The following is a 24,421-nucleotide window of genomic DNA, read 5'->3' on the forward strand; positions in this document are numbered from 1 at the left end:
TTTATTCTGTCAGATTCAGCAGCGCAAAAGTTTTACTTGTAGTAATTTACCTGTAAGGTTGCAATTGTCATTGCACTTTGGCATTGCAAATGTGAAGGATAATTGATTGCTTTGAATTCATTTGGACAGAATGTTTACTGATAAAGGCTACTTTTGTCACTATCCCATGGAGGTCTCAGAGAAAGTGGGCGTGCGTATAGTCCGCAGAGGCGTTGCAAGAGTTGATCCGCACCTAATGATGTCACAAAATGAGCATCCGCTCGTTTTCTTAGGTTGGGAGGGGCTGGTTCTTGGAGAGCTAGAATTTCCCATAGATGGGCGAATGGAGGAAAACACCATTTCGGTGATGTTTTTGGAGAAGAATTAACATTTTAACATGGCTAAAAGCTCCAAAAAGTTGATTTTTAACGTTACTGTCCCTTTAAGACATGTTTCCCTCAGCCTGATTGTCCTTCAAAAGGCAGTTATAAGTTTCCTTTGCGCTGACCTTATTGAAACCTTATTGTTTTGTTGGACAACTTTTATGGCCCATAGAGTATCAATTGGAGGATGCTCAGTAAAATACAATATGGTTCTTTGCAACCATAAATTTTCTAATTTAGTCTGAGGGATTATGCGCCACCGTGTTGATAACTCAACAATAGAGCCATCGTCATGTGCAAACGGTAAATGTAGAAGGGTGCCATCGCCGGGAAGAAGGACCGGCGGAAAGGTGACGATGGCGAGAGGACAAGCGATGAGTGTAGAAAAGCTATTTGGAAAAGTGTTGAGCTGTTTATTTGCTCGTCATTGAAGCTGAAGTAAGTCGCTGAGGGAATTGGCCGGCGAGCCTCTGCTCTGCAACAGCTGCCGCCGCTAAGTGAGTTACCGGCCGTCACACTGCCTTTATGTCACACAATCACAAACACGTCCACGCGCGCATATTGCGCTGTCACACGGAGCCGAGGTTACAATGCACGGCGACGCGGCGGCAGACCAGAAACGAGATTCTCTGGCTGATTGTGTCGGTTAATATAGTAGCTCCACAGCATTTGATTTGCATGAGGAGTTAACACTGATGGAGGTGTTAGACAATAAGTTATTTATCACGCCACAACTAGCTCGAGCCCCATTAGAGGACAAGACCGTGACACAAAGCAATGACTTGGTTGGTGTTTAATGTCTGCTGTCAAATAAAATGAGCTCCACAGCTGGAGGCCGACGGCACCACGGATCAGCATGCCATCAACTGTTAGGATACACTTACTAAATACCTCATGAAAGTTGCATTATTTTAACCAGAAGCTGAATAATCACCAAAGACCAGAGGCTCCAGGTTCTTATAGTTTTACCCACACTGATTTAGAATGAGAAGCTTTTACTCATTGACTCTGGTTAAAATGCAATTTGTCCTTTTTACCATAAGCGCAAGAAGAATATTGAAGTCGTTCTCTGTGTTGCTCATTTCAATTTCCAATGCATCCTCACTGCAGGTGACTTGCTGACTCAGTTTTATAGCAGGACAATATTATGGCCCTAATCCACTGGAAGGCCAAAGCATGACAATCCCTTCAGCTAAGCTGTGTTGATGTCTCACTAACCTGATTGCCTCAACCCGGGTAATTACCAGGGCCACAGGAGAGACGCTTTACCGTCTTCAGCTCCCTCTGACTTTTGTTTCACCCTCACATGTACGACCTCACCTTTCGCAAACACACACCAATGTCACACTTTTTGCCGTGATGTTATTTTGGGGAAATTTGCCCTTCATTTTTAGTGTTAGATTTGAAAAAAAAACTGGGGTTTTCTAATTTGCTTTTAAAAATCACACTTGATATCAGGATGAAAACATAATTAAACATTCAGATGTTTGACTTTCATTGAACATACTACAATTTGGGAGAAAGAGATTTAAAAAAAGCATCAAGTTATTAAATCAGGGGTGGGAAAACTCAGTCCTAGAGGACCGGAATCCTGCAGGTTTTGGATGTTTTCCTTCTTCAACACAGCTGATATATAATCAGCTCACCAGCAAGCTATTCATAACCCTGATAACGATCCTGTTGATTGGAATCAGCTTGTGTTGGAAGAGACTGCAGGACTCCGGCCCTCCAGGACCGAGTTTGCCAACCACTGTATTAAATGATCATTAAAAAAAAATACATTATATGTTATAGTTTTCAAGTGTATGTAGATACCTTATATAATCAGTCTTCAGTTAATTGTTCACTGCAATGAGGCTCCAAATGTATATTGAGCCATACCGTAGTTAAGAAGCTATTATTAGTTGCTTTGCATATTCAAATACAATATATACTGTAACCTGAAAAAAAATTTCAACTCCATTTCTAATGTTATTTTTTGTTGTTGTTTTTTTGTTTGTTTACTTTCTATTATTTTTACTTTGTTTCTCTCAGCATCTTTAAATATCAAGAATGCAATATAAAACCCATACATTAGTATTTTTTTAGCATGTTCCAGTGCAATGGTTAAAAGTGTGTGATAACGAATTTTGGGAGCATGTGGCAACTCAAAAACGTGTCTAATAAGACAAACAACAACTGCTATTTTGAGGTGTAAAAAAATGTCAAGGTTAATAAACATGAATTTCATCAATTTGTATTAAAGCTTAGTCAATCCCAAGGGCGATTTTTTATGTCTTAAGTTTTTTCTTTGTTTTTGTTTTTTTACATGGGAGAGTAAGGGAAGGTCTGAAAATGTCAACTTACGCATCGAATGTGTTTTAATTGGCATTTGTTTCTTCCTCAGATTTTTCCTGCTGTGGTCAAGAGTATATCAACTCTTCTACATCACTTTGCTGCATGGACAGTGATGGAATTCCAACAATACATCCTTCGGGCAATAGCACAGTCAGACTGAAGTGCTGTGGGTCGAAGGTTGTACTTGAAGAACAAGAGTGCTGCAATGGAATTGGTTTTGACTCTCAATGGCATGTGTGTGCCAGCAGGCCCACACCAGGCCTTCTGATGGAGGTTTGTTTAGTCACATTTTGTCAATTCAAACATGTTACACTGCTTAAATGTTTTCATTGCACATAATAGCATTGAGTAAATTCAGGTTTTGTTTTGTTTTTAACCATGAGGTAGGCGTGGGCGTTTCACAAAATTTTCTTGATCAACTATTGTAAAATTAACATTCAATAAATCAATTTATTAACTTCTTTAATTAACCATTCCAATTGGAAATGATGGAACAACAGTCATATCCTGTTAGATGAGATCAACCCTTGGATTCCATTCATCATTTCAGGTCATGTGGTGTCAGCACACACACACACACTTGCACACCATAGTGAGTGCACAAGAGGACAAAGGGTAGCAACCCATTAGCTGTAACAATGTCATTAAGGTCATTGCATCACATACCTCACACAAGCGCACCTTGCCTCTTGCTACATGGACGAAAGTATTGGGACGCTTTGCCATTGCCACTTCTTCTTTTCCTTTCGGCTTTTCCCTCCAGGGGTCGCCATAGCAGATCAGTTGCCTCCATCTAACCCTGTCCTCTCACACCAACTACCTTCTTGTCCTCTTTAACTACATCCATAAAGCCTTCTCTTTGGTCTTTCTCTGGATCTCCTGCCTGGCATTTGGAAACTCAGCATCCTTCTACCAATATACTCACTATCTCTCCTCTGGGCATGTCCAAACCATCTCAGTCTGGCCTCTCTGACTTTATCTCCAAAGCCTCTAACATGTGCACTAATTTCTAATTCTATCCATCCTGGTCACTCCCAAAGAGAACCTCAGCATCTTCATCTCTGCCACCTCCAGCTCTGGCTCCTATTCTCCAGACCAAACAACCTTGCTGCTCTCACCACAGTTTTATAAACCTTTCCTTTCATTTTTGCTGAAACTCTTCTATCACAACTTTACAACATTGCCATTACAGGGAGTAAAAGTAAAAACATTGGGGAAAATATTTCCTTCCCAATTATAAGCAGCTTTCATTTTTCTGGGAATAATCTTTGTCCAGTGACCAGTAATCCCAAAGAACATGTGTGAGGTCAAAGGTAAATGATGTTGCACCGACGAGAGGGTTGGGCTCATCACACACAAAACTCAAAACTCATCAAAGCATTTCTTGTTGAACTTGTTTAGAGCACTGAGAACACATACATTCATCAAAAAATATATTAAAAAAGTTGGAAGCATACAATTTTTTATTTCTTATTGATGACTGAGGTGTCTCTTTCCCCTTTTCTTCAGAGTGTTTGTTTGCAGGGCGCCGTGTGTCCAGTGTCTGCATCGGCCACAGCCTACTGTGGCTCCTGTGACATTGACCCATCCACGACCGCCTGCACATGGGCCACGTCCGCACGCTCTAACGCTCACTCCGCTACATCCTCGCCTACAATCGAAACCACATCTGAGCCGCTCATCACAGGATCCCACACACATGCAAACATCAGTCTTCTGAACACTGGCAATCCGGGTTATGAGGGGAGCTTGTGCCCATCTCGTGAGGAGATAGTGTACAGTGGAGATGCCAAAAAATACACCTATACAGGTAAGTCATTTTTCTTTTTGTGGCACTGTTTGGTTTGTTCTCACTCATATGTTATATTTGTGAATTTTAGGGGTGTCAAAATGAGTGTGTTCATTTTGAGTTAATTTAAAGTTCCTTTAACACCACTTTTTTTAACGCACGATTGACCGCCCCTCACTTGGAAAGCCTGTACTGAGGAATTCCAGTCGCAACGCAGCAGACAACGTCCACGTCAAAATTTAGCAGTAAAACATTTATTAATAATGCATATATTTGTGGAGACTGGGGTCAAGTTGTATTTTACAATTTTAAAAATGTGCAGAATTTCAAAAGTTCATGTTAAAGATGGAAAACATGCACTGAGCTGTCGCCAACGTTTTACAAATTATGCCATCTAGTGGCAGGAAAATGACCAACATAAATCGATATCATGCTTGTTTATTTTTACAGTACAGAACATATTTTTAATTTTAACTCATGCTGTCAAAGTTAAAGCGTTAACTAATTAATTAATCACAAAAAAATCTTGCAATAATCATGTATTATCGCAGATTAATCACACTATTAATTTTGAGCGCAGATGATCCTTTAGCTGCCAGCGGATGTTTACGTTAAAGGTGGCACAGGTTGTGTTTAAGCAATAAACATAACTACATGCATTAAAGTAAAGCATTTAATAAATATTTGCGAATGACATTCAAAATATTTGTTGGTGTCAAACTATTGGGGTCATTTTTTTTCCCATTGTAAATTATGCAAGTAATTAACTGATTAGAAAAAGAGGTGGATGGGCATGTGCAGTGGATACCCATTTTTGAAGACATCCTCCTAACATTAAACGTCAAAAAAATTAACAAAAAAAGCCTTTTTAATTAAGCGATTAATCGTGATTAATCAAAATTCTAAAACGTGATTAATCTGATTTTAAAAAATGTGTCGTTTGACAGCTCTAATTTTAACTCAAATTTATGAATTATTATGAAATTACCATATCAATGACTAAAAGTTGTAGCAATATTTCTATTAGTTTAAAAAAAATTCCCACTTTTATGTTAACAGGAGTGTGAAAACTTGGAAAATTATTGTATTGTACATTTTATTGTACAATTAGAACAGATCTAAAATTTGCGATTAATCATGAGTTAACTATGGAAGTCATGCGATTAATTAGGATTAAAAAATGTAATCGCCTGACACCCCTCGTAAATTTAAAGATGTGAGACTAGAAATTGAGGAGGGCTCAATAGAAATTATAAGCATTTTTTTTTTCATGTCACTCCATCTGTGTAAATACTGTATGTAATCCCTGATAGTGTAGTGGTTCACTCACTTGACTCCCAGCAGAGTAGGCTCAGTTCCCACTCAGTGTCAATGTGAGTGTGAATGGTAGAGTCTGAAACTGAAATCTTGTGAGCTTTTCGAAGCCTATGTTTTCCAAATCTGAATTGTGCGCCCAGTGTGCTTCTCTGTGCTTCCTTTTGTGCATGAGGTGGTTAAGATAAGTTTCTAGGCGATGCTGTGACACCATCTGGGCAGAAGCACATAAAGCTGTCACCACCCGCCATCCACCAGATGTTGCACACACACACCAACTATCATGCTATACTTCCCTTAGGTAGAAGCCTGAACCTCTGTATCTCACACACAAGCTATAAACATGTATTGGCCAGAAACATGGCGGCGCTTACCGCAGTCACTTCTTAATCAAATACATAAACAGTTTTGAGGCATGTGACACCCATTGTGTCATTTACATGTGCATGTCAGCGCGTATGTGTTTTTGAAGGCTGGATTTTCACAGTAGTAAAGACAATAGTCCCAGACTGGTGGTTAAAACATGCTTTTTTTTACAGCAGCAATCCCTTAGCTCTCCTAAAAGGCATGCCACATATGTGTGTGACTGTGGGCGAGTACGTCGGTCTTTATATGTACTCCTGTACTCGTACCCCAGCAGAAGGGCTGTAACAAGGCCCCAGTCACCGTCTCACATTTACAGCTTGTCGAGCGCTGAGCAGTGCATTTATTTGTTATATGTTCATGTAAGGTCTGCTGCCATTGGCGATGCTCCCTTAGCGGTTTCAACAAATTGAACTGCTGTCACTGTAACCACATAATGTTTAGGACCTGCACATTAACATGCTCACTAAGTTGTACTTTAGTATGCAATTGCGCCCAATATTTTGACAATATGTTATCATAGTGGGTGGTTTGCAATGTGTCGGTGACCTTATGTAACATGCTTGAAAATATTCAACAATGCTTTTTTTTTTTTACGCCAATATTTTCAGCTCCAAATATCACTTATCGGCTCCCTTGACTGTTATAATCGTCATCTGCCCTGAAAAAAACGATATCAGTCTAGCTCTAGTTCAGGTCACTGTTATACAATACGTCACATGCACACGACTGTTAATGATTAATAAAAATGTATCTTGTGTTATTTAAGTGATACCATATATCAAATAAACACCTACTAATCTCTGCAGCTGAGTTGCTGAACATCCCCTGCTATTACTTCAGGAAATTTTGCATGATTGATTCCCCCTCACCATTATGTAGCATTCCATTCATTGCGCTTTCCGTAGATTCCGACTTGGAGCCCTTCACCACCTACGAGTACAGAGTGAGGGGCTGGAACAGCTTCGGCCGAAGCTCCAGTGATGTTATCGCGGTGACCACGGCTGAAGACAAACCATGGGGAGTGCCCCCACCTCGATGGAGACGCATGGGTGAACGGAGTGATGTCATCCAGTGGCATTGGCAAGCACCTGCTAGACCTAATGGTATGTTTATGAAGACATTTAACACTTAAGTGGTTAAAGACATGTCACCTTTTAAATCTACAAATTGTTTATAATTTCTCTGCTATTGTTCTCCTTTGTGTTTAGGAGTCATAACACACTATGTGATACTGCGTGATGGACAAGAGCGTTACCGCGGCGATGAGAACAGCTTCATTGATATGAGTGGGATCAGACCTTTCCAGGAATTTAGTTACCAGCTAAGGGCTTGCAACAGGGCTGGTTGCACTGATAGTACAAAGGTAAGACTGCGTTCGGATCATTTAGATTTTTTTAGCCTCCATGAAGTGACTCAACATGCTTCTTCCATTGGGCTTTCCTGTAAAAGCTTACAATTATCGATACAAGCCAGAATACTCTTGAACGGCCAGAATTTGTTTTTGGGATGCACCTGTAACATTTTTTTTTCAATGAAGTATGAGTAAAGTAGCCCAATTAAGATTTGAGATAAGAGAGATTAATACATGAAGTAAACACAATTTGACTTTACATTTGCAGTAATTATGCAGGGTCAGAAGCTAAATTTGAATTGTACATTTTCACTAGAATTTTATCTTGGTAATTACAGTTAACATGTTTAACATGCTCTCGCATCTGTGTCAAAAACCCCACTTGTATTTTTTTGTGCTTTAGTGGGTTCATGAAATGATCTCAATTTGCTGCATTGAGAATTTCCTCCTCCCAAACTTTCAAGTTCTGGTTTGTTGTTGCAAGTGACAACTATTTAGGCCTTGGTGGAGGTCTGTATAGAAATTCTTGAGCAGTCTTGAATGATATCTGACACAAGAATTTGTTTAATTTCCTTTCTATGCTCTTATATAATCTATTGTGTGGGTATTTTAATTAAATCAATGAATCATCCTCATTTTGACTTTTTTTTTTTTACTGAACTCTGTAATTATAAGGTTGTCTATTTACTATATTTACAGCTTTGCTTACTTTATAATGTGATGTTTTCACACTTTATAGATGTTTTGCTGTTTCCTTGTCAGAACACGATGCCGCGCGTGCGCTCCCTCAGTATGTGAGGTTGCGGATTTGCTGAGTCCACCTGATGTTTGTGATAGCATCCATAATAGCTTCACACAGTAACTCCCCTGCGCTATCTCTCGAGCTGTAGCTGAGCTGATATCAACACAACAATTAATTTCGCCGGCTTAGCACAGATGAAAGCTCCAGTTGAAAAGTGTCTGTCTTGCTATTATTATTTGGCTAAAAGTTATGTAAAGAGGCGGATGCGTCACCAGGAGGGCTGCATGGAGGATAACGATGTGGCAAATGGGACTTTTGAGAGTTTCAACTTGCATTTGTGGATAACTTGATGATGAGTAGATTAGTGTTTACAATAAATGAGGACTTGGAAGAATGATAGCATCGATGGTTGTAAGAGAAAGATTAAAACGGGGGATAAATGGTTAAAGAGATAAATAGTGAAAGATGTGTCACCAAATATTGCATGTATTTCCTCATCTAGTGTTTGGTCACGGTGAATGGAAGAGTGGATGAGGGATCAACATGGAATTCTGTGGACATTTCTGTTCATAACAGGATGCTCCAAAAAAACTTCTAGGAACAATGAACTAAATTGAACAGGATGTCGGCCATTTTTTGTTTGAAACTGCCATTTCTGACAATACAAAATGCAAACTCCATTATTACAAAAAAGTGAAATCGTCACCACCACCAGGAGAGCCCTGTATACCCCCCCCCCCCCCCAGTAAGCAAGCACAGTTAAACAACAAACTCAAGGGCTGTAGTCCACACACATACACACTCACGCAGAGCACAAAACCCAGCGCGCGCGGTCCCAGTAGAGAGTGGAAAAGGGAGTGACTTGGATTAGTTTGTACACCAGTGAAAATTGGCCAAACATTCCCAATTATGGAACAAGGTGGGCTAACCTAATACACCACTGCAATTACCTGGCATCCACACACACGGCCGGCCGCCGACCAGCAGACACGGACACGCACTCAAGTGCACACCTGCCGCGACAACAGAAGGTGCTGATCTAATACGGTTGGTCACTTAGAGAGGTTGGAAGAGCGATTGGTCCTCCTTTGTCTTGAAATGCTCGTGTCCTGTTGCCTCAGCTATTTGTCTGCTGTCATTGCTGGGATGGGGACGTCAAGCTCTCCCATCTGTTGTCCTTACTTTTGCGTCTTCTCTACTCTCAACTATACGCCTCACATCCACTCTTTGGACTCCTGTTTCTCTTTGATGGCAATCACACCTCCTCGTCTTTTGTTTTGCCTTGTCATGATATTTTCCTGAGTTGTGTTAATTGTTACTTGAGTCTGTTACTTGAGTTTTTTTTTGTTTTTTTTTAATGGAATCATATTTTAACTTTCTCTATTTTAGCCCCTAGCCAAAAAATGCATTTTAAAAAACAAAACAAAAACCACATTTCCAACTTTTTGAATTTAATTTTTTTTCGCCATTATCCAACAAAACAAACATCTCCAAATAATAAATAAAACAATATATAAATAAAGATGAGTTGAGTTGAGTTAATGTGTTTGGGTATCAGGACTGAGTGAAGGCTGCTAGTGGACCTTATTTCGGTACTTGCGACGGTACCCGGTATCGGCCGCCCTCTTGTGGCCATTTTATGATCAGCTAGTATTTAGAAAATTAGAAAATTGCCATTAATTTCATGTAGTTTTAATTAAAATAGCTATACTGGGATATATAGGTATTCTTATCGGCCATTGTTTTCTGGGAGGAAATTTTATGTATCAAAAGTACTACTGATATCCGTACTTGATATTGATATTGGTAAGTTACTGCTCAAAAGTTGAGTACTTGTGCTGGTATTAGTCTGAAAAAAGTGATATCAAACATTCGTAATTACAGCATTACTAAAGGATTAAAAAAAGTAAAAAACCATGGTCAAATCAAGTTTTAATAAGCGAAGAAACAACAAATGGATATTTTTCCAGTGTTCAAGGTATAGTAAATTCATCTTTTTATTTAATATGCTCTCAGATCAATGAACATCTTGCTTTCCTGATGCTTGCAAATGGCACAAATTCTGTTCAGATAATGGGGGGGAAAAAACACAAGATATAAAATTGGTACACGTAAAGTAGAAGAAGAAAGTAATTGAATGAAATCAGTAACACAAAAAAAGTATATACATTTCAACCATGTCACGTGTGACATTTTTGTCTCTTATTTTGTTTTTCTTTTTAACAAATTGTTGAAGCCATTTTTGTTTTTGTTTTGTTTCAGTACGCATATTCGCACGAGCGTCTCTTTAGCTGTAGTAGCAGTGTTCTAATTGCATCGCACTGTGCGGGACAGGTGGAGGAAGTGCCCGTGACAGTCTATTAAGGCAGGATATCCCTGTTGCCATTAGCAACAGATTGCCCAGCGATTCTTTGGTCTCACTAAAATCCGCCAGACGACAACTGATACCGCAACAGCAGCGACCAGTTGTAATCTTATATATATACTGTATATACTTAGCCTATTGTTAAGTTATGACTGAAAGTATGAATTTAGGGTATACCATGAGGACTTTTCAGAACTTTTTCTTTGCCATTTTCATGTTTATGGTCATGTTTTTTTCTCCCTGCATGTCAACTGCGTGTTCAGATGGTGGCAGTAACAGTTCAAGGAGTCCCAGAGGGGGTGCCGTCTCCAGTGGTAAGAGCTTTGAGCCCCTCCTCTCTTCACGTGAGCTGGGTCCGACCTGCACATCCCAATGGAAGAGTGCAGTGGTATCACGTGAACCAGACTGGCGTTGGCACCATATTTACACACACACAGGCACCTGGGAATTTTACACTGACTGGTAAGGAAACAGTTTGTCATCTTCTTGTTACATCATTTTTTTTTCCAGTTTGTCCTTTCTGTTGTTTTCTTCCTCGATCACCATCCTGTTATACTGTATTCTGCCTCTTACCAATTTGTTTCCTTTAGCCTCTTTTCTTCTCATCTCCTAGTCCCTGCAACACAAACGTCGCCCTCTTGTCACTCCCCTTAATACTCTTCCATCTTCCCTTCTTTCCTTTGTCATCTCTAAACCGTCTCCTTGTCCGTCAGCTCCTCCTCTCCCCTCCCTTCCTCTCCTCTCACCTCTCTTCGCCATGCATTTATGTATGTATGCTGCTTTGCTGCAAGCCATCTAATGACCCAATATACATCTGATTTTGCACACTCACATTCTTGTCCAGTCCTTTACGCACAAAAAATGCACATGGCCGCATGTCAACGCACAGCACAACCCAAAAGTAACACAATAACACAATTTCAAATCAGACTTAAAAACAATGAAAAAAGCTGTGTACAGTTTTATAAAATAAAAACACGCTTGGGAATGCAAATTTTAAACTAAAGTTTAGGAGCACTTTCTCAGCACTTTTATGTTCAGGCATAAGCTTAGCCAGCAGCCGCTATACTATTCCCATGGTACCTGTTGTTGTTGTTGTTTGTGTTTGTGTGAAGCAAACTTTAATGCTGTTACCGAAACTATACTCAAATAAATTCATTTTTTTTCAATTAAATTCAATTTCAATAATAAAAATAAAAAAAACATTCTTTATCCCAAAAAAAGGGGACAGAAAGTATTTAAAATATTCATCTGCTGTTTAACACTTTATAGCAAAATTTACCATTACCATCACCAAAATCAGAAATTCATCAACTTTGCTCAATAAAATGAAACGTGTTAAGGCCTCAAGTAGTTTTAAAAGGGCATATTCAAAAAGGAAGAAATGAAAATCACTGTTACCAGTGAAATATGATCACAAATACTGTAAAAGCCTTATTCTTTACAATGCATTGAGTATAAAAAAAATGTTTTTCACATAATAGTATCATAGTATAGTTTTTAGTTTGCAGAAAATAAATTTAGCTACATATTATATACTGTACATATTTATATATATATATATATATATATATATATATATATATATATATATATATATATACACATACATACACACAAACACACAGTACTTGTTTACGACTGCCAAATTTTCCTGCCTAATGTTGATCAATCTGCTCCAGGAAAAGCAACAAATAGGTTCTTTATTAATCGCATTTCTAGCTGTTTGCAATGATGACATCTCATAGACAAAATGAAGCTCTGCTGTTCAAAGGTACCCCATGTGAATCGATATTAAGCATTGCCATCATTAGCTTGCAATGAATGATTGCCTGCAATTATATAGATTATGGCATTAATCATGTGTTTAATTGGCCTTTTGTAGGCTCATTATTAATTCACAACGGCAGGGAATAGAGTATGTTCTTTTATTTATTCATGCTCTCTATCAACCTTTTTTTTCTCCTATTGCTGGCCGTAGTGTGCGCTCTGATTGGTGCGTGCTCTAAGGTGTTAAGTGTGTAGATATGCAGTAAGACAGGAATGTTTCTCTCATCGTTGTCAGTGATGTATGAAGTAGAACACACATTTTTACTTCATGTGAATTCCACTTTGAACTACTAAAAGAAACTGCAATGAGATGGGACAAGATTTTGATCTATTGTACTATTTGTTGTAAACATAGCTAAACTATTTAGTTTCAAACACATCATCAATAAGTCTGACGCCAAACTAAAATTACAAATAATTTACATTTTAAGAAAGAAATGTGTTTTTCAGAAATGAAGCAAACACATTTCCTTACATCCACCTGAATAGACTTTTACATCTGTACATGTCCGTGTGGGTATGTGCATCTGATCTCAGTGTTCCATTGGAGAAACATCAGAGAGGCACAGACAGGAAGTCAAACTCTTAATAATTTAGCAGAGGTGTTATCAAAGCACCCTCCCTCTCTCCTTCCTCCCTCCCTCTCTCATTCTCATCATCATGATTTCACTCATCATCAGAGTAGATCAATCTCCCCTTCTTGCTGTTACTTAAACACACATATACGTTATATTTGTCCTTTCTCTTCCTCTCACGTCGTCTGTCTGAGGCTCCTTGCGCTGACAGTTGGCCCCCGTCATCTTATCATATTCTCTGATGCAAACAAGCATTGGCAAACTGTCAATGAAATTACATTTTGGATCAGTTATTTTTAGTCTCCTTTCCACAACACAAACACACATCAAGTTTGAGAAATAAAAATTTAGCTACCATCAGTTTCTTTGCCTTGCTCATTGGTACCAAGTTGTCAAAGTTATTTTAATCGCTCTCCCTCTCACGCACACGCACGCAGGCACACCTTGGAATGACAGTCTCGTCTTGTCCCGCTGGCATCACAATGCCCTCCACCCGCTTTTCACTTGCTGGTGATCACTGTTAAAATGATTGAAGCTTCCTCTCCCTTTCCATAATCAGGCATATAAGCATGCGAGTGGATGTATGAGAGTGCATGTAGGCTACCCATACACACACACGCGCACACACACAGCAGTGGTTTAGCAGCAGAACAACACTGCCCTCTTTAGGATGAGCGATAAAGGTCATCCTTGTGCGTGTTGAGTAGAAAGCACAAAAATGAAGTTCCATCCATGCATTTTTTTGAACTGCTTATGCTCACTATGGTAGTTGATCAAGTTAAAAATAAAGCAGCTGGCCTAATTGTTTGATTTTGATTGTAGTGACTTTGTCATCATCCTTTTTTACAGTACTTTGCACATACCACTTTTGTACACAAATTTTCTTTGCATCGCTTACTCGATTAAGTATGATGTTGAATTTACTGACTTACAAGCAGTGTTTACGATGCTAGAATGCTCACACGCTTACTCACACACATGCTTAGTTGCGCGGCTAAATGGTGCGACATGGCCTTACAATTCAACCCCGGCTGACAGATTTTCTTTATTTAACCAATCGTGAGAACACACGCACATTGATCAGTGGTTGTTAAGCACGGGGGCCCACAAGGCATGTTAAGCAGGCCAAGCAGTAGAGAGTGACGTGGAGAAACTGCGGTGAAGCTCTCCACTGTGCATTTTCCGTGTGATTGTGTGTGTGTGTCGACATGCTCCGTGTCTCATGTGTCCACACCAGCTGAGTGCAACTCGCAGCTGAATCGCACAGTAGGGTCTCCTTTTCTGACCCCCCCAGCCTCTAAACATGTACCGTGTGGAGGATCAGCAGCAGATCAGTTAGATTATGAACTAAATTATCTCGATAAAATGTTTCTTTGTTCCATTCTAATCAATATCACAATGCATATTTTTGTAGCATATTGGGTATTTTGCAAGTTTAGTGTCCTAACATCGCACATTTAAAAGATATTTCTAAAGCATGTCCTAAATCACTTGGGAATAAAGAATTGATTCACTGTTTCTCTGTTTATCTATTAAATCAGTATTATTTATTGGTTGACGTGAATATATGTATAATATATATAATATTCATATTTCTACAGCGCATATCACGGTAGTGCCACAGTCTATCGTTGGGGTCATCATTTGAGCTTAAACCATTTTACGCCTTTTCGTTTGTGGTGAATTTGATTTGCAAGCTGTTGTATGCAGTCAGCTGCTAAGTGAATGACCATAAAACATTCCGGCAAGTCCCATCACACCTTGTAGCATTTGCATTGCCCTCTTTGGATTACTCACTGTGCACCAAGAGAAAGGAATAATGATGACAAACTCAAAGTTTTCAAATGTAAAGTAAAAATGCACTTAAATTTCCCCTACAAATAAATCTCATATTCACTTAAAGATGCACTCAAGTGGCTGCGTGATTTCTTTAAGGCTGCATAGCAAAGGGGGCCCATAAATAAATCATGTCAGGACGCCGAAGCCTAAACGCATAGCAAGGTATCATAATTATCATAGATCAAAAGCTGATGACATTACAGCGTCGGAGCGCTTCCATCCCGTGTCAGCGCCGCAGCTGCCCGTCTTTACGTCGTTTCATTATTGAGTTATGGCATGCATAATTTAGCACGGACAGATATGGATCCATCCGTTGAGAGTGGCAAGAACGGAGGGAGGGGCGAACTCAATGCCGAGAACGGATATGTTGGGAAAACTGTCCTCTTTTTTTACTTTTCCACTCATTTTGCCTTATTTGGCTTTATAAAAAAAAATTCTTATGTCCATTCGTTAAGAAAAAAGCTCATCAGAGCAATTCATGTCTATTGAATGACAAAGAAATGTAATTTACATGTATATGCTGTACATATGAATCATCCAGTTTATATGCCGTAGGTTTGCAGCCATTCACAGACTACACTTTTGTGCTGGTGGCCTGCACAGCTGTGGGATGTGGCGCCAGTTCACCTTCCACAGGACGCACCCTGCAAGCCTCCCCCACTGGTACACACACACACACACACACACACACACACACAAATCTGTTTCCATCGGATACAAAAGTTCTGCACACTAAATGTTAAAATTTGCATTTTATTTAACGATTAATTCCCTAACTTACCATTTCATGCTCTAAATTAATTATCTTCTGTTTGTAGAAATACGCTTGTTTATTACTATTACATATTACACCCCCATTAACCTATGCAATGTATATACACCACATTATTTTGCCACCCCTTTTTCGAAATGGTGTTCTTGTGCTGCGTTCAATGTCTTTAGTGACTCGTTTGTCCCTTCAAGCCCCTCCCTCCACTTCTTCCAGTGTCTTCATGTCACTGACGGCGCCGCCACATAAATCAATCACATCAACTTAAATTAATTAAAACTGTGTAATTTACAGTATCCCATTCTCTGTCTAAGACACGCGGGTTGATCATCAGAAAACCGTTTTAATTGGAAACTGAAAAAATGGACTTGCATCATGAAAATATCATAAATTATTATTTTTAAAAAGTGCAGAAATCCCTCAGGGGCGGACGTGATTTACTCATTGTCTGTCTGAGCTCACGGAGAATGATGTCTTGTCTGTTTCTGTCATTGAAACATGATGAATTGTAGCCTGTGTTGTTCAATAAACTGCACTTTGTACATAATTAAATGTCACAGTCGAAGATATCAAATACAAACCAAGTGGGGTGATTCTCAGTTAAAAATGATATCCGGCGGCACAAACAAGATTTTTATTGTGAGAGTCTAAAAGAATTGTTGAATTTAATAGGGAATGACAATTTGCAGCAGTGGTGGGGTACCAAATTCTTATCATTGGTCTTACTTGCCATACAAAATGTATAAAACTGATAAAATTATGATTATTATAGCTATTTGTGGATGACATGTTTAGGGCTTTTTATAACACCTCCTCTGATATTTTGTTAGTTTTTAGAACTACGTGTGCTGGATCAAAAGCTCTCCAACAGCCCATCTCTGATCCACAACAACTAAATGTGTCCAACTGTAGGTGTATGGTCGAGACCCAGACACGTGATAGTCAACACTTCAGTGGTGGAGCTGTTCTGGGATCCGCCCCCCAAGCCCAATGGACTGGTCTCCCGGTACAGACTGCGCAGAGGCGGTCACACAATTTTTACCGGGGACCACCGTGACCAGAATTATACCGACGCTGGACTCCTGCCAAACCGCAGGTACACAAGCACGTCTGCACACAAGCACGGCACCTGCAAAAACGCACTACACTTGTAGATTCATTGTTAATTAAATTCCACATTTGCATGCGTGTTTATGTGTATTCTTAGTCTGGGTGACCCTGCTTTAAAGACTCCGCTATCGGCCCGTCCGTGTCTCCCTCTGAGGACTGCACTCTATATATGTCTGTTTGTGCCATTTAATGGGCAAATATTTGACGTGCCAATGATGCAAACACACAAATCACAAATCTGATCTGACTTTTGCTTGCAGACAGCGGCCAAGTGTAGATTTTTATGTATTTGTTTATTTTCATTTAACCTTTATTAATCTGTGCTGCATTCCCAGAGGGATTTGCCGTTTTAATTACGGGGGTCTAAAGTGATACCCTGGCTCCCTCCACCTGTTTTCCCCATCTTCTCTCTGCGGGTGGATGGATGGATGGATGATGGATGGATACTGGATGATGGATGATAGATAGATAGATGGATGGATGGACAGACGGACATATAGATCAAATCTGAATTCTGGTGTACGATGACTAATTTATAGGGATGTTTGATACCATTATTTTCAGACTGATACCAGCATGAATACTCACTTCTTGAATAGTCACCGATACCAAGTATCGATACACTAGTATACAATGACAGATCCCAATCCCGATATATCCCAATATAGTATTTTCTCTTAAAATGTCATAAAATTATTGGTAATTTTGTAATATTCTGATTTCTAATTTGTAGTTCTTGATTGTAAAACGGCTACAAGAGTGGGGCCTATACTGGTATTGGGAGCTGTCGCGAATAGCGATAACGTGAAATAAGGCCACATATCGGCCCGATAGCGATACACGGTATCGGTTCTCGCCCATCCCTACTCATGTAGGCGTACAACAGACAAAGAATTTAAGGACTGTTAGCGTGTGTGACGTTTAATTTTCCCTAATTCCAAAGTGTCTGCCAGAAGGCATCCCTGTCCTGAACCCCTCCACTTCTCCCCCCTTTCCTTCCCATCCTCTCACTCTCACCTCATTCCCATCCTCCACCTCCTTCTTTTCCCAATTTAGCCGCGCAACGGAGAATTACACCGGGAGCAGCGGCCCCATTATCCAAGCAGACTCGCGTGTCCAGGCATGACTTTGTGCGCGTGCACGAGTCTGCTCCAAGTGGCCATTGATTATTTATGACAATGTTGATTAGCTGTCACTTTGCTTCGGCACTCCAGGAAGTGTCTAAGATGACGAGAGAATTAACCTATTCCCTGTGCCGGGCCCCACAGGACACACACATGCACAGTCACAGTGAAAGGGGTGCAAATAGTCCATTTTATTTTGATATGTCTTTCTGTGATAATGTGTTTAAATTTATGCTCATTCTTTCTTCATTTCCATCACTCCTTGTCATGGTGCAGTGTGTATTTTTCATTTTTTTTTATGTCCATGCCAATATGAAAATATGAGTCGCTTCAATACCTTTTTTCCTGACAGGCTTCTAACCCTCCACCGAGGTGCTAATGGCCTCCTGTTTAAAATGTTGAGCCCAGGAACAATAACCCAGCACCACCACCTATTAATGCATGTGTGCCCGAGTTTATAGCAAATTAAAGGCTTTTAATGTTAAATGGCGGCCCACTTACACAGCTAATGTAGGCTTTAGCGGCAGCCAGCCGCACGCTCTTAAAAGGGAAATCTATCTTATGATGTCATGGCCAAGAGAGGTAGCAAGCGTGCCGGTCAGAGGCGGCGGGACAGATGGAAAAGTGCATGAGGATGATGAAGAGAGGGACGTTTACGTGATCGTTCTCTTGAAAAGTAAAGCTTTATTTACAATGCACTTTTCAAGGGACGGAGAATGCTTAGAGTGCCATAAGGAAATAATTGCGGTTGAGTCAAATAGAGACAGAAAAATACTAGCAGTGGTTATTGTGTATGTATTGTGGTTATTGTGCAACATTGATTAAAAAAAACAAGGATTTAAGAAGTGTTGCGCTCTATAAATTGAATGAGGAACGTGAAAGTCCAAAATGTTGTTAGGGGTGAGGTCATGTCTGCCTTAAGGGTAATGAACGGGCTCTTCTAATTAACTCGGACTTCTCCGGCCAATGGAGTGAAGAAAGAGCAAATGTAATGTGGAACCTAAGACTGGTTCCGGGTTAAAAGTGATCAGCCAACTTGCTTGAATGTTTCAAAGCAGACTTGCTGAGAAGCTTTATGTTTGGAGGGAGTTGAGTTATCAATAACTATTGTGTTACTGCCCGTCCCCTCTCATGTACATTTTATTGCCTTTATGTTAAAACATATGTTATCGCAGTGATGTGTGAACAGCTAGACCACTAAGCCTAATAAAACATTTACTGTGGAAATAAGAGGGGCTCAAGAACAGAACCCTGAGGGACACAATATTGGAATTAAGTTAAAAAGGGCACACCAAAATAAAGTATCTCACATGAGGGAATCCAACATAAAACAGCCAGACAGTTTAAGAGCTTAAAACATTTCTCATAAGAATGAAACATGCACTTTACCATATAGAAATCAATTGTTGTGTGTCAACTTTTTGAGTAAATTCCAATCGTTTCCTCTTTAGGTATGTTTATGAACTGGAGGCCATCACAGGCGGCGGCGCTGGTTTGAGTGACAAATATGTTATAAAAACACCATACTCATGCCCCACTGGAATCCCAGCCCCACACAATGTGACAGTCACCGGCCCCCACTCCATCTCCTTGGCCTGGACCCCTCCTGGTGAGTAGCAGTCCAAACAGATGGATGGTCATTTTCACAGCGTCTTCATCAAAATGACATGCAGATTAGTCACCATTGTCACGGTGTTTAATGATATAATTAACTATGAAATACATATTTGTCTTATCATGACAGCTATGTGTGTGTATGAGGAAACATTGCTTAAGATGACACTTTCTTTTTATAGACACCATGATCTAATATCATTAATAAAAAAGTGAAAGGTCTGTGATGTGTATGTTGATTGGGGGGAAAAAGAAGGCAATATGGATGACATATTAAAACCAACTGCATAAATTATTAACTTTTTTAACTTTTTCTGAACCGTCACAACTATATTAATTAGTACTGGATCTAACTATCATTTTAATCAATTGATCTGTTGGTTATATTGTCGATTTATCAGATTTAAGAAAACGTTTTGTCCAACCCTTTATTCAAAAGCAGTAACCTTGCCAGCAAGCTGAATTCTCGCGGAATCCATCTTGTATTGCTCCTGCTGATACGTTCGCAACTGACCATTTTTTAGGTCAGACCAATCAGGCGTTGTTTACGGCGGGAGATGCAGCAGTGACGAAACCAGGAAGCGCAGACGCCCGGGGGAAACAAACCTAACATAGACGAATGGACGCTGCAATTAATTCTGTTCTCGCAGAATAACTCACAGTTTCCTTGAAGTGTTGTACCGAATGTCCCGCTTTTCCAGAGCAAATCACCGTGGAGCAGTCCCATATTGATAATGTGAAGAACTCTTGAGTGAATCACAATTATCAATCTGGCTATTGCCAGGTTACAAAATCTGTGCATTTTTTCGCATTTGGTCCGTAATATGTCAGAAAATAGGCAACAAATATTGATCATTGTTTTCCAAAATAAAAGCAGATGTTTGTCCATTTTTAAATCCATTCATTGAGGACTAAAGAACTCTGGGAATATTTACTGTCAGCAGGCTGAAGTTCTGAGGCTTTGGACAATTTTAGGTCTGTATATGATCAATTATCCAAAGTAATTATGGATTAATTTGGTGATTGATTACTTGCCCAATAATAATCATTGTAATGGAAACATGCATCACAGTACACTGAGCAGGGCATGTTTCCTGTTTTAATGTAGTCTAGTCTAAAAAAAAAAATTGACAAAACAAAATCCCAAAGTAGTTTACTAGTCACCTTCTGGCCTCTCAGGACCTGTGCACACATACTCAGTCACACACACACACACACACACTGGAGTATACACTTTGGGCTGAGTTTCATGCTTATGGGCTAGTGATTGTCTGCCCTAACCCATCTATCGCCGCTCATTAGGGTCTCATTAGCATGATTTCCCATCTCGGAAACTGCTTATAGGGCCAACCAGCACAGACACTTCACTTTGTTGAGCTCGTGGCTTTGTGTGCAGTTTTGCTTGGGTATATTTCCAGTGTGTGTGTGTGTGCACATCACTGTGGAAATATTTCCATAGGCAGGTCTATTCTATTGTCATTATGGGTTGATTTTAAAGGTGAGGAAATATCTTCTGGGTTCTCACGCTTGGTTAACTCCCGGAGCCCAGAGTCTGGAGTGTCTCCGACGCGTGTGTCTCTGTGTGTGTGCCTCGCTCTCGCTGACAGTGTGCTTGTCTGTGTGTACACACATACACATATGTTTGCATCTTAATATGCATACTAACCGTCAAAGCACCGACGTATGGCTATTAAAAAGTGTGGTGGTATGTGTCTAAGTATACGGCTATGTTTTGAGGAATGACTTGAAAATCACACGTCAGATTTACTGTATGTAGAGAAGAAAGTGGCATATTCATAAAAATCCCTCAGTGTGTTTGGTGTCTGTCAAAGTGTGCTAATATTAAAAGTCCATTGTAGCACACACAGAAGTGCAGACGTGTGTGTTGTGTGTGTATGTGGGTGCATGTGTGCATATGTAAGTTGGTGGTGGGGGTGAATAATTGAAGTCTTTCATTTGTCCGGTAATCAGTTCATTCTCAAAAGATATCCAGAGTTCATGAATGTTGAATTACCCTTCACAATACAGTTGGCCTGAATTATGTAAAAACCTCCAGGGAGAATATTAACAAAGTCTATAAGTATGTGTGTTTCTGTATACATTCATGGCGTGTTTCTGCCTGGTTGTGAGCCCTCAATTAGGACTGCCAGTTTCCAGGACAAAATTTCAAGCAGACTTTGTATGGTCAAGTTGAAAATGTTTGTGGTAAATATATGCAATAGGGACTTTGTTTATCTGTAAACATTGATTTAAATTAGCTACTGAATGTTTATTCTGCACTTGTGTGTTCTTGGTAACTTTTTTTCAGAAGCTTTGCCTACAATATAATATTTACCTTTACTGCCAATGGAAATTGTAATGGAATTATGAAATTGTATCGATGATAGTATTGATTATGTATGGTTGTTATCCCTTTTTCACAGCCCGCTTCAACATTAGCCAGCCTGTAAATTACAACATCCTCTTGGACCCTGGAAGGGAAGGTGCCACAATGCATCCCACAGGCCAAGACCAGAACCTGACTGTGAAAGGTCTTCAACCTTTCACCGCTTACTATGTCCGAGTGCAGGCCTGTCAGAGTGGTAAGTGTAAGTGCATCCTTGCTCCAAAAATACAATATAAAAAACGGAAATTTTTTGCATTATCTACAAGTTAAAAATATGATAAAGAAAAAAATTCCAACACTTTGGGGTACGCTCCAACCGCCTGTTTTAGCTAAAGATATTAACAAGCTTTCTCCTACAACAACAAAAAAAACTTTCAAAAATATATAAGTTACTTTCATATACTGATAAAATGTCTTTACCCATCTCGAAATGGGAGACAGACTTGTCTATAGCACCGGAATCTGACTTTTGGATTCAAGTTTGTGAAAACGCATTTAAAATGACAAAACACACAAATTTACAACTTATCCAATATAAAGTTATTCACAGAACATACATTACTCAATATATGATGAAGAAAATGGGACTCTCAGACTCCGACATTTGTCTCCAATGCTTACAAAACACTACAGACACTTATGTTCATGCTTTATGGTTATGTACTCCGGTTATGTATTTCTGGACTAAAGTCTTAGAAAAACTTTCCGCTATTTTGGACTGTAGGATACCTTTATCTCCAAACTTGTGTTTGCTAGGTGACCTAACAACAACTGACTTACCACATAAACAATTTCAATCTACACTTGTAGCCTTTACTATCGCTAAAAAAACAATTCTTGTTAACTGGAAAAATAAACAAACTCTGAATATCGACCAATGGTCTAACCTCCTTATAAATCACATTTTAATGGAAAAAATATCTGCCTCAAATAAAAACCAAATATCAAAATTTATAGAAACATGGTCTACGTATATAGAATTTTTTAACCTAATTCTGGTTGCTTAATTCTGTCTGTTAGCGAGAGCCACTACATCGTGATAACTTACATTGATGTTTCTGCATTTGGCAATTTATTATTATATTATATTATTAGTATGGGATTTTTTTTTAATGGGCTTTAGGTGAACTGATGAATACACACGCACACACGCACGCACGCACATGCACATGCTCACCCACATACAAAAAAAAATAAAAAAAATATATATATATATATATATATGTGTGTGTGTGTGTATATGTATATATATTTAAAAAAAAAAAGAGAAAAAAAACATTTTTTTTTATTATTATTATTATTTTATTTTTTTTAAAAGGAGAACAATGATGATGTCAAATCGAATGAACAATACTGAGCTCTCCTGAAAAAAAAAAAAAGAGGTAAGTGTAAGATGCCAAGTTAAAATTTGGTGTCATCCACAAGCCCTACCAATACAATAATGGCAAACGATTTTTTTTTTTTAAATCCGATACACCTCGTGAGCCCCACACCCCCAACATTTGAGACGTTCTTTACTTAACATTGCAGCCATTGCGCAATCTTGCATACCAATGGACACAGCCTTCTCAAAAGTCAACTTAAACTCTTGATGCACTTGCTAGTAGGGATTGAGGTCATTGTTGTGCTTGGAAAAAGCTCCGTACAACTCTTGACTGTATATTTGGCATTATTGACTTCTTGGTGTGGCCTTTTCAAATGTCACAAAACTGTCTTATCTTCCGCATAGTGGGATGCTGCGTAGGAGAGGGCGTGTATGTTCGGACTTTAGAAACTGCGCCAGAACATCTTTCGCCACCCTCAGTCAAAGCAGCTGGTGCAAGTTTCCTGGAGATCCGATGGTCTCCCCCCAAAAAACCCAACGGCATCATCACCTCCTACCACATATACAGGTAACTCGCAAAAAATGCAACACTATATGTACTTCATATTTTAATGATGGCAGGTGGAAACTCTGCCAAGTGTGCCGGCAAAGTTCCCTTTACAATTGTGTCACACGTGCTTCATAAAAACAAGCATATAGTGCAGATTAGCCTCAAAGTTTTTGGAGAGATTTATCTTCAGGCAGAGCCATCTCTTATGTGCGCACATGTGCTACCGTGTGTGTTTTAAGTCCCAGCGAAGGTCGCGCTCTGCTTGTTGACCAAAGAGTGTGTGATCTGGATGCAGGGTCAGATTGGACTAAGCCCTTTAAATCCTCAGGAAACACACATTAGCATAGAAGCATACATACGCACTCTGACACACCTGGCGTGATGAGATTTAGCCAGACAGCCATAAAAGTAACAATAGCTGTCTGCTCAATTACTTCGCAGCCATCATTACAAACATTCATCCATACACTTTCTATAGTGGCTGTCCTCATTACAGTTGGTTTCAGTATTTTCCAGGTTTTCCATATTTTCTCAGTCTTCCAGTAGAGAAAAAAAAATCATCATGTGGTGTAGAAAAAAATAGGTATGTCTAGACCCCTAGAATAAAAAGCAGGAGTTTATCCCACATGGAGGATCAATGCTAGCCATTCCCACAAGGGTAAGTGAATTGTAGT

At 39.4% G+C, this 24,421-nt stretch overlaps 1 protein-coding gene across 2 annotated transcripts in view; it reads left to right on the top strand.

The window, feature by feature from the left end:
- The window catches only part of ush2a (Usher syndrome 2A (autosomal recessive, mild)), a 167,481-nt gene that overhangs the window by 113,681 nt on the left and 29,379 nt on the right, over window positions 1-24,421 (top strand). For both annotated transcript variants that reach the window (XM_077563122.1, XM_077563121.1), the window contains exons 63-72: window positions 2,749-2,972; window positions 4,209-4,509; window positions 7,074-7,271; window positions 7,377-7,531; window positions 10,890-11,088; window positions 15,426-15,533; window positions 16,552-16,735; window positions 19,325-19,482; window positions 21,911-22,069; window positions 23,603-23,765. In XM_077563122.1, coding sequence (XP_077419248.1) covers window positions 2,749-2,972; window positions 4,209-4,509; window positions 7,074-7,271; window positions 7,377-7,531; window positions 10,890-11,088; window positions 15,426-15,533; window positions 16,552-16,735; window positions 19,325-19,482; window positions 21,911-22,069; window positions 23,603-23,765 — 1,849 coding nt within the window. The remainder of the gene's footprint in view (window positions 1-2,748; window positions 2,973-4,208; window positions 4,510-7,073; window positions 7,272-7,376; window positions 7,532-10,889; window positions 11,089-15,425; window positions 15,534-16,551; window positions 16,736-19,324; window positions 19,483-21,910; window positions 22,070-23,602; window positions 23,766-24,421) is intronic.

Source organism: Vanacampus margaritifer, chromosome 4, assembly GCF_051991255.1.
Source record: "Vanacampus margaritifer isolate UIUO_Vmar chromosome 4, RoL_Vmar_1.0, whole genome shotgun sequence".
Taxonomy (NCBI): domain Eukaryota; kingdom Metazoa; phylum Chordata; class Actinopteri; order Syngnathiformes; family Syngnathidae; genus Vanacampus; species Vanacampus margaritifer.